The 11,749-nt window shown below is 44.6% G+C and overlaps 1 protein-coding gene across 1 annotated transcript in view; it reads left to right on the plus strand.

The window, feature by feature from the left end:
- Positions 1 to 9,013, plus strand: part of LOC145403829 (uncharacterized) — a 140,949-nt gene extending 131,936 nt beyond the window's left edge. The window contains exon 4 of the mRNA XM_080275521.1: positions 8,671 to 9,013. Coding sequence (XP_080131647.1) covers positions 8,671 to 8,858 — 188 coding nt within the window. The 3' untranslated portion in view covers positions 8,859 to 9,013. The remainder of the gene's footprint in view (positions 1 to 8,670) is intronic.
- Positions 9,014 to 11,749: the final 2,736 nt, after the last annotated feature.

The raw sequence follows: 11,749 nt of genomic DNA on the forward strand, positions 1-11,749 counted from the left end.
GATCCACAGGTATAGATGGTGAGTGATGAGAAGGGTGGGTGGTGAACTGAATGAAAGGAAGGCAATGATTGATTATGTGTGTGTGGATGAAAGGATGCGAAGATGTGTAATGGATGCAAGAGCTTATAGAGGTTGGGGGAGTGGACTTTCTTACCACTACTTGGTGGTGGCCAGAATTAGGATTCAAGTAAGATGGAGGAATAGAAGAAGGGAAAGACGAGAGGAAGGAGTAGTTGCAAGGAGAGTGGAAAGGTTACGAGAGGATGAGAAAAAGGCAGAGTATAAGAGAGAAGTGGAGGAACGATTGGGCAAATATGAATTGGAGCAGATGGGAGACGTGGAAGGTGTGTGTAGGATATTTATAGAAGAAATATGTGCAGCATGTGATGTGGTGTGTGGAAGGAAGAGAAGACGGAGGGGGGTGCAAGGAGCAGCGTGGTGGACTGAAGAGGTGAGACAGGCTGTGACACAAAAGAAGAAAGCATACAATGAATGGATGAGAAATAGGGGCGTGGAAGAAGTTGAGAGGCGGAAGAGAGAGTTATATGTAGAAAGAAGGAGAGAGGTGAAAAGATTAGTAAGAGAGAGTAAGAAGAGAGTGGATGAGGAATTTGGAAGGAATTTGAGTGTACAGTGGAGGGACTGTAAGAAAATGTTCTGGAAAGAGGTGAAAAGAGTAAGACAGGGTGGAAGTGAAGTTAGGAGGGGAGTGAAAGATAAAAATGGTAGATTACTAGTGGAGAAGGAAGAAAAAGTGAGCAGATGGAGAGAACATTTAAGGAATTGTTGAACATAGAGGATGGAAGTAATACGAGTATAAGTGGCTGGGGAATGGCTGGGAGAAGGAGGAAGGTGAGAAGACAGGAAGAAATCAGTAGGATAGAAGTTGTGGAAGCAATGAAGAAAGTTAAATTGGGGAAGGCCCCAGGAATTGATGGAGTGTGTGGTGAAATGCTGAAGCATGGGGGAGAGATAGTAGTAGAATGGATGTGGAAGATGTGCAGATTGGCCTGGGAGGAAGGTAGAGTCCCGGAGGATTGGAAGTCAAGTATAATTATTCCCTTGTACAAAGGGATGAAGTACGTGAAAGGGTACAGCACGGAAGAAAGGTTGTTGGTACACTGAAAGCAGTGATGAGAAATAGGAAGGTGAGTATGGAAGTTAAGAAGTCACTGCATGATGGTATTGTGATCCCTTCCCTGACGTATGGAAGCGAGACGTGGACCTTGCAAGAGGGGAACAAGTCAAGAGTGAGAGCAGTGGAAATGAGTTACTTGAGAGGAGCATGTGGAGTGACGTGGAGGGACAGGTTGACGAATGAAGAAGTGAAGGAACGTTGTGGGGTAGATGTGGATGTGGTTGAAAAGATTAGGAGAAATACACTGAGGTGGTTTGGACATGTGGAGAGAATGGAGAATGAAAGACTGACTAAGAGGGTGTATGTAGGTGAGGTGGAGGGAGGGAGAGGGAGGGGTAGACCGAGGATGAGGTGGAGGGATGGAGTTGAGAGGTATATGAGGGAGGGGGTGAGTTGGGGGAGGGGAGTCAAATGGTGGGTGACAGAGTGACTTGGAGGCGTTTTGTCTGCGGCCACCCTTTGCAGGATTAGGGCGTCGGGCTATAGATAGATAGATAGATAGACAAAGGAAAAGGGGAAAAAGAAGCGTGTGGTAATCAAAGAGGCATTTGTCTTCTTAGTATAATAGGAAAAGTGTATGGTAGGATACGTATTGACAGAGTTAGGGAAAGAACAGAGAAATTAGTTGGAGAAGAACAGGGAGGATTTAGGAAGGGAAGAGGTTGTGTAGATCAGATATTCATTCTTAGATCTTTAGTGGAAAAGTTTCTAGAGAAGGGAAAGAAGTTGTATGCGGCTTTCATGGATTTGGAGAAAGCATATGACAGGGTGGATAGACAAGGATTGTGGAAAGTGTTTAGAATATATGGAGTAGATGGGAAGCTGTTGAATGCTGTGAAGAGTATGTACGATGGTGCGAAGGCTGCAGTGCGTGTGGATGGTGAACTAAGTGAATTTTTCTCTTTGAAAGTTGGGTTGAAACAGGGATGTGTCATGATTCCATGGTTGTTCAATCTGTACATGGATGGGGTAATAAAAGAGGTACAAGGTAGGTTAGTGGATGTTGGAGTGGCCCTGGTGAGAGAGGATAGTGTTTGGAAACTCCCTGTACTGTTGTTTGCAGATGATACTGTGTTGTTGAGTGAAGACGAAGGGGAGCTGCAGGGCTTGGTGGATGAGTTTGGGAGAGTGTGTAAGAAATGGAATCTAAAGGTGAATGTAGGGAAGAGTAAAGTGATGGTCTTTGAGAGAGGTGAAGTCAGTGAATGTACAGCGAGGTTGGATGGTGAGGAATTGGAAAATGTGAGTATGTTTAAGTACTTGGGTAGTGTGGTGAGTAAGGATGGAGGTTTGGAGGGTGAAGTGCTTGAAAGGGTACAGCAGGGAAGAAAGGTTGCTGGTTCTTTGAAAGCAGTGATAAGAAACAGGGAAGTGAGCATGGAAGTGAAAAAGTTACTATATGACAGTATTGTGATACCAACTCTAACGTATGGAAGTGAAGCTTGGACGTTGTTGGAAGGACACAAGTCAAGAGTGAGAGCAGTGGAAATGAGTTATTTAAGAGGAGCATGTGGAGTCACATGGAGAGACAGGCTGATGAATGAGGATATAAAGGAGCGTTGTGGTGTGGATGTGGATGTGATAGGAAGCGTTATGAAGAACACACTGAGGTGGTTTGTCCATGTGGAGAGGATGGAGGGTGAAAGACTGACGAAGAGAGTGTATGTGAGTGAGGTGGAGGGGGTAAGAGGGAGGGGGAGGCCGAGGATGAGATGGAGGGATGGGGTGGAGAGGTATATGAGAGAGGGGGGTGTGAGTTGGGAGCAGGGCAGTGAAATGGTGGGGGACAGGGTGACTTGGAGGCGATTTGTTTGTGGCCACCCCAAACGGGATTGAGGCGTCTGGCAATATATAGATAGCAACGGTGCGCAATTGCGCTTTGCGCAAGTGTTTGCCCACCTGCTCAGCACTATATTTATATATATATATATATATATATATATACACATACATACATACATACTGTACATACATATGTACATAATATATCATCTAATCCTGTGTTGCCCCATGAGGAATTTAGGTGCCCGGGGCTAGACAAGTTGGTCCTGGTATTTAAGATGAGAGTGACCAACCTCACTCATCCCGGAGTCACATTCCATGAGCAATAAACCTCACCCACCCCTTAGCACGGGCCGAACAGGGTGGTACTCCCGAGGGGAATGGGAATGCTGGTGATAGGGAGAGCTGGACTCCTGTTTCACTAGCTATGTAACCATCCCCCTTTGCTGACCTTTTCAGTGTGACAGTAACATGGAGAGTAGACCAGCATACTCTCCCAAACATTTCCTCTGACTATCAATGCACTACACCACATGCACTTTACATTTCACACAACGTATCCCACTACGTTACAGGGGTTGGCGCCAGCAAGGGCATGCGGCCAGAAAACTTTGCCCCCACTACCTAGTGGCGGACTTCTGGGGGGAGGCGTGGCGTGAGTTCCACCAGCATAGATCGTGGGTCCAGGGCGAGATGGGGCTCAGGCCTGTGCTAGAGGGTGCAGGGCATTGCGGTTCCCAGGCTGCCGCTTCCGCCCAATAGAGAGGGGCCCGAACCTGGGAGTAGCGCCCCAGGAGGCTGCCCTATCAGTGGGTGTATAATGGCGGGATAGTTGCAGTGCCAAGATGCGCTTGGAGGGTGTCCCTGCAGCTGTCCTGGCGGGGTGCCCCGAGGCCACTACCACAGCCACTGGTAAGCTGGTGGGCTAGGGGTCCCAGATCCATTGCCTGGACCTGGGACTGTGCAGTGAGTGGGACCTGTGCTGTGTCTGTCTCCCCTTTATTAATACTGAAGATGACAAAACAAAATAAGTTTCAAAGCAAGCCTGAGGACAGTAAATCACCCATGGGGATGAGGGTGGGTTCATGGAATGTGGGAAGTTTGAGGGGAAGAGCGGGGGAAGTCGTTGAGGCATTCAGTAGGAGGTGGGTGGATGTGGCGTGTTTGCAGGAAGTCCGGTACAGGGGTGGATCAGCCAGAAAGATTGTTGGGAAGGACTGTTGCTATAAGTTGTTTTGGCAGGGGGGGACAGACGGATATGGAGGTGTTGGTGTGATGGTTGCGGAGAAATGGGTGGAATATGTTATGAATGTTTTGAGAGTAAGCGATAGGATATTGGTAGTGAAAATTCTGTTGGGAAGAAAGGTAGCTGCAATTATATCGGCATATGCACCACAGGCAGGATTGGATGAAGCAGAGAAAGATAGATTTTGGGATGATTTAATACGTGTAGTGGGTGGTATGCGGGATGATGAGATAGTGATTTTGGGAGGGGACTTAAATGGTCATGTAGGTGAAGCAGCACAAGGTTATGAAGGAGTGCATGGGGGATGTGCGTATGGTCTAAGGAATGCAGAAGGGGAAAGGATACTCGAGTTTGGGGAGGCAACGGATATGATTGTGTGCAACACATATTTTAGGAAAAGAGACAGTAGGTTAATTACGTATGAGTCTGGGGGAAATAGCAGTCAGATAGATTATTTTCTGGTTAGGAGGGCCGATAGGAGGTTAGTGAGGGATGTTAAAGTTATAGGAAGTGAGGAGTGTGTGCAGCAGCACAAACTGTTGATTTGTGATATGGTGCTTAAAGAACAAGTGATGAAAAAGAGGACTTATGTACCTAGGAGGAAAATATGGAAGCTGAAAAACCAAGCAGTAAGGGATGCCTTCTATAGCGAGTTGAGGAGAGTGGTGGCTGAACAGGGAGCTGTAGACAGAGGCGTTAATGAACAGTACAGAGCCCTCAAGAACAATTTCTTGAGAGTTACTGATGTAACATGCGGCTGGACAAGAGGACCACCAAGACATAAAGTAACTTGGTGGTGGGATGAGGGTGTAGAAGCTGCAATTAAGGAGAAAAGAAGGCTTTTCCGGGAATGGAAGAAGGGTGGTAGCAAAGAGGAATATTTGGCTGCCAAGCATAGGGCTAGAAGAGAGGTATACAGGGCAAAGTCTGAGTCACAGAGACAATTACTTGCTAACCTAAATCATGGGGAAAGGAAAAATATATTTAGGGTGGCAGGTCAGGTGAAGAGGGATAATCGGGATATCATAGGTGAGCAGTGTGTGAAGAATGATGAAGGAAGGGTAGTGGTGAACAGTGAGGATATTAAAGATGCATGGAGAGAGCATTATAACCGGTTGTTGAATGAGGAGTTTGACTGGGACAGGGAAGGTTTGGAGCCAGCAGATCCAGTGTCTGGCCCTTGGCCTTTGATTGATACTGCTACTGTGAGTGAGGCAATAGGCAGGATGAGGGTGGGGAAGGCAGCAGGTGTGTCTGGGTTGACTGCCGAAATGATGAAGGCCTCAGGCGATATAGGGGTGAGTTTAGTCACTGACCTGATAAATAGGATTATTTATGAGTGTGTTGTCCCAGATGAATGGCTGAAGAGTGTAATTGTAAATGTGTATAAAGGGAAGGGTGATGCCCTGGAAAGAGGAAATTGTAGAGGTATAAAGCTTTTAGATCAGATAATGAAGGTAATGGAGAGAGTTTTAGAAGGTATGATTAGAGAAAGAGTGAATATTGATGAGATGCAGTTCGGGTTCATGCCAGGTAGGGGGACCACTGATGCCATATTCATTGTTCGACAGCTTCAGGAAAAATATGTTGGTAGGAGAAGGGATCTTTATTTTGTTTTTGTTGATTTGGAAAAGGCCTTTGACAGAGTCCCTAGAGAGGTGGTGAAGTGGGCAATGAGAAAGCTTGGCTTGGAGGAGTGGCTGGTTAGGGTGGTTATGGCCATGTATGTGGGTGCTCACACCCAGGTGAGAGTGAATGGAGATTTGAGTGATGAGTTTTCCGTGAATGTTGGTGTGCATCAGGGGTCAGTCTTGAGTCCCATGTTGTTTATCATGGTACTTGAAGCTTTTTCACGTGACTTTAGAAACGGACTCCCGTGGGAGTTGTTGTATGCTGATGATTTGGTGTTGATTGCAGAGAATGAAAGGGAGGCGGAGGAAAGGTTTAGGAAGTGGAGAGATGGTATGGGGCAAAAGGGTTTAAGGGTAAATGCAGATAAAACAAAAGTGATGATATCTAGGGTTGGTGGCGGTACTGTCAAAGACGAGGGAGAGTGGCCATGTGCAGTTTGCCACAAGGGTGTGGGAAGTAATTCCATCTTGTGTGGTGTGTGTGATAAATGGGTGCATAAGAGATGTAGTGGTATCAGAGTTAGACTGCGAGATAATGCTGATTTTATGTGTACGGCGTGCCGGGGTGAGCAGGTGGAGATTGTCAGACGTGAAAGGATTGAACTTGCTGGTGAATCTCTTGAGTGTGTGGAAGAGTTTTGTTATTTGGGAGACATGTTGTGTGCTGGAGGTGGGGCTGGAGCTAGCTCTGTGGCTAGGGTGAGAAGTTGTTGGAAGAAGTTCAGGGAGCTCTTGCCTCTCCTGACATTGAGAGGGCTCTCCCCACGTGCTAAGGGGTCTTTGTATGCAGCATGTGTTAGGAGTGTAATGCTGTATGGCAGTGAGACCTGGGCAGTGAAGGAGGAAGATATGCGCCGGCTTATGCATACAGAAATGACAATGATTAGGTGGATGTGCAGTGCGTCCCTGCGTCCAAGGCCTGGAGGGGCTGGGTTTACAATGGAAGAGTTGAGAGGTAGGATGGGACTGGAGTGTATTGGTGTTGTGATGAGGAGAGGTAGATTGAGGTGGTTTGGACATGTGGAGAGGATGGGGGATGATAATTGGGTGAGGAGGGTGAGAAGTGTTAATATTGGGGGTGGGGTTATGAGGGGTAGACCGAGAAAGACATGGGACGAGGTCATTAAGTGTGACCTTAGGGTTAAGGGACTGAACAGGGAGGCTGCAATGGATCGTGCAGCATGGAGAGCCGCCATTAGGTGACCAAGGCCGACACATGCAAGCATGTTGGAGCCTTTAAAAACGAAACGAAAACGAAACGACAAGCTCAATCAGATTGGAGCACGCTAATTACCCACTAAACCACAAGGCACCATAAGTTGGTTATATGGTTACCACCCAGCATAGTTAATGGTTTCCTGGTGTATAGAGTCATCCGTAGGCAGGAGGAAGAGGAAATAATGAAAGAAAGAAAGATGGAAGAGGAAAGAAGGAAGAGAGGATAGGGCAGTCACCTGAGAGCAGCACTACATTGAGTGGAATGGTGAGTGCCCCCACTTACCACTATATTTCTCTCTCTCTCTCTCTCTTGTTTCATCCTTGCTTCTTCCCCAGTCCTTCCACCATGATTGATTTAAATCATATCAAACTGTTTTGAGTTGATTTTGCAAGGATCTTGACCAAATAACTTCATCCTTAATTGACTTTCAAACCTTTCACCAGGTTTGGTTCAGTTTGAGTAAAAGCTAAGTTATTCTGTCCATACACTAATAGGCATAAACACACTGAGAGAAACATACAGCCTGCACTGCATACCTAAGTAAAATAATAATTGTTTCAACAAGAGACTACCTTATTTTGTTGCTTGTATGTACATTAACTCTGAAGTGATGTATAAAAGACCATTTATTATCACTGTATAATGCATTTCATAATATTCTTATTAACATTAAACTGTTTACTATAATATGGTCAGCAAAGAAAAACAGGTTTGATTGCTCATTAGGCCCCCCAAAATATACATACAGTAAGTTTGATAGTTTCAACATTCACTTCCCACAAATTACAAAATGACCACATTATAAAGTGAGGACTAACTGTGCCATCTTATTTCATTATTAATTGGTCATCTGTCATTGCCTTTTCTTACCTCTTATCATCCTCATTATCATGGTAGTCATGATTTTCAGTAGTTATAACTTCAGCTTGCTTTATTTTTGTACATTCTGGTATATCTCAGTTAAAATCAACACCCTAATAATAAGTTTTTATTTTGGATTAGCCATGGGTAAAAAGAAAAAAGAGGGATTTAAATTAAGGCAGTTTATTTTTATTCTTGCCCAACAAACTCCTATGGGATAGATTCTTTCCAATGATCGTCAGGTAAAGAGATGCAGCCCTTGTCATGTGCTTATCTGTATGTGCGTCATCTATCCATTTTGATCTCTTACCAATCCCTCTCCTTCCTCAACTTTTTTACATCACTTTCTCACACACTTATTACATTATCTGTCCATCATTTTCTTCTTAAAATTTCATCATTTTCTTCTTAAAATTTCATATATTGACGGTACTGTACATTATAACCTTTACTAGCTTTGCATTTCCCCTTGATAATAAAATCCCAGTTTTGTCTCTTGCCTTGAAATGTATTAGCCACATCATGCTGATGTTTTATTTTGCTACCCACAGGCAATTTTATTCAGCAACTTTATGCAGCTCCTATGGAAGGAGTTGGTTTAGGCTTTATCTAGACCTCCCTCCCCCAGGGGGAGGGGAAAGCTGGATAAAATTGTCTGAAAGTAGCTACAATAAACTAAATTTTAGTGGATTCAAGTGACTAATCAGGATAGCTTTTAACCTCTTACTAGTTAGACATTTTCCTTTGCTAAAATGGATCTTTAATATTTAATGTTTGTTTAATATTTCTACAGATGCCATAAGGTATATGCACAGAGTTATGCTACCAAAGATGATTGACCCATTGGAAAATCCAACGGAGTATCTTCTGGAGACAAACCACCAAAGGGAGGAGCATAGAGAAACTCTCCAAATATCTGAGAGCGAAAGGGAGGAATATGAGGCAGATGATCCCCAGACATCAGAAAATGGAAATACATAAACTCAGCTGTTGACATAAGGGATCCTCTACAGTAGTAATGACTGAGCACTGTATATAGATGAAAAATATTGTGCCAGTAGTACAGATTCTGTCAGTGGAAGTGACAATGCCTATAGTGCAGCTGATGAGGCTGTGCTTGTAATACAGATTATGCTGACCAGAAGTTTATGCTGTTGATTTTGTGCCAATAGTACAGATTATCCTTATAAAAAAAAAAAAAAAAAAAAAATTGTACAAGTGATAGAAATTGCATTGCTGACAGTGACTGTCACTGATAGATGGTGCACATAGCACGCTATGTGCAGCATCCGTATACTGTATATGAAAAACATTGTGATGTGGAAATGAGTGCAAAAGCATATTAGCCAGGGAGAATGAATAAGGAGTAAATAAAAGCAAATAAACCACATAAGGATATACCTGTAGTAACCTTGGAGATAGTAGAGTTGCATTGGTTGTTGGTAAAGCTAGAACAGAATTAAATTGTATCTCATTTTTAAGCTTCTTAAGTTTGGTGAACCAAAGTGTCTTGAATTGTTAAAACTTGCATCAGCTTGCCAAGGTGTGATGTTACAAAGGTATGATGATTGACTCTGCCTTGATGAACCTGGAGCTGTCCTTCAGTTGTCTTTATCTGATTGTTTTTCTCTTATACAACCCCAAGGTTATAAGGGGCAGCACAAAGCCTTTCTCTTTCCAAGAAGCTACAATCGTGGGAGTGTTGTGGCAGATGATTACAGGATTTAATTGCTGCCATTTCTACTGTTGAAGTTTGTATGATATATGAACAATGTACAGTACTCTAATTCTTGAATTTTATACAAGTACTGTAAACTTATTAAGTAAACATGTGTTGAGGGCTAGTGATTCTTTAGGAAGAACTGGTGCTTTTGAAAAACAAATACCATATTCTTCAGTCTTTCTTTGCATCACTCTTTCCACGTCCTGCTGCCTACAGGTGACATTACACTCCCTCTTCTGTCTTTCTTTACTGCATTCTTTCCCCATCCATCTGCCTGCAGGTGACTCTACACTGAGTGACAAGCCAAATAGTTTCCTGTACACCAGGAAATGCTGGGTGGTAACCATATAACCAAATTTTGGCGCATGGTGGTTTAGTGGGTAATTATGGTGCTCCAGTTAGATTGAGCCGGTGAAGGTTTATATCCAAGGGATGATTGGGGTTTATTGCTCACATACTGCCACTCAGGGATGAGTGAGGCTGGTCACTCTCATCTTAAATGCAAGGACCAATTTGTCTAGCCCTGAGCTCATATGCTTCTCATGGGGCAACGTAGGGTTGGGTGATGAATGAATAATAACAACAATAGTGATTCTTTAGTAAGAACTGCTGCTTCTGAAAAATACCAGATTATTAAATATATAATAAGTAATAATAATAATAATAATAACCAACAACAGCAACAACAATAATTATAATAATAAACTAATAGGGTGGTTGGGGTTTATTGCTCACATAATGCCACTCAGGGATATATAAGGCTGGTCACTCTCATCTTAAGGGAAATGGATGGTTGTTACTTATGAAGGTACATTTGTTTTTCTTAGACTTGTCTGATTTTTTTAATGTTTTGTTACTTTATATAACATCCCAAAGTTTGAGTAAATTTGGTTGATTAGTTTTTACAAAAAAAAATAATATATGCATAATACGTATAAAATAAGAGATGTGAGAAATGGGAAACCAGGGGAAATGTGTTCATCTGATCTCTATGATTGAAATGCGTGGCTTTGACAGTACTCCCGAGGAAACTCCCGGAGAATACCATAGTATCCCCGACGATAGGGCGAACCAGGAACAACAGAGTTCGCCCACAAGTATGCCGACACCCCCACACGGACCCCACGGGGTAGCCGCCACCAGCCACCACCACTCTGGGCAACAACGACGCATGTCAGCCCGGGCCGTGCGCCCCTGTGACATACAGCCACCACGCCGCCGCCACCGTAAGCGAAAGACACTACCTTCGCGTGGCGGAATCACTGAGCTAGCTAGGGGTGGAGTTAGAAACAATACTCCAGACAGCGCCCCTCTGGTAGAGACGATCTATGGTCGCTCCCAAAGTGTTTCGTTAGAGACGATCAGTGGTCACTCCCGCAGTGTTCAGGTAGAGATGATCAATGGTTGCTTCCTTAGGGTTCCGGTAGAGACGATCAATGGTCGCTCCCACAGTGTTCAGGTAGAGACGATCAATGGTCGCTCCCTTAGGGTTCCGGTTGAGATGATCAATGGTCGCTCCCACAGTGTCCAGGCAGAGACGATCAATGGTCGCTCCCTTAGTACTCCGGTTGAGACGATCAATGGTCGCTCCCACAGTGTCCAGGTAGAGACGATCAATGGTCGCTCCCTTAGTGTTCCGGTTGAGACGATCAATGGTCGCTCCCACAGTGTCCAGGTAGAGACGATCAATGGTCACTCCCTTAGGGTTCCGGTTGAGACGATCAATGGTTGCTCCCACAGTGTCCAGGTAGAGACGATCAATGGTCGCTCCCTTAGTGCTCCGGTCGAGACGATCAATGGTCGCTCCCTTAGTGCTCTGGTTGAGACGATCAATGGTCGCTCCCACAGTGTCCAGGTAGAGACGATCAATGGTCGCTCCCTTAGTGCTCTGGTCGAGACGATCAATGGTCGCTCCCACAGTGTCCAGGTAGAGATGATCAATGGTCGCTCCCTTAGTGCTCCGGTCGAGACGATCAATGGTCGCTCCCACAGTGTCCAGGTAGAGACGATCAATGGTCGCTCCCTTAAGGCCCTATCACATGGTACCTCGTACCAGGAACGGCCGAGGAAGATTTAAGTGGAACAAAACTTGGACGCTATCACACATGTTCCTCGTATCCTCGGCAAAGGACATGCTTCTCACACTGTT

Source organism: Coenobita brevimanus, chromosome 1 (genome assembly GCF_032717465.1).
Source record: "Coenobita brevimanus isolate Jiangsu-jjx chromosome 1, ASM3271746v2, whole genome shotgun sequence".
NCBI classification, from domain to species: Eukaryota; Metazoa; Arthropoda; class Malacostraca; order Decapoda; family Coenobitidae; genus Coenobita; species Coenobita brevimanus.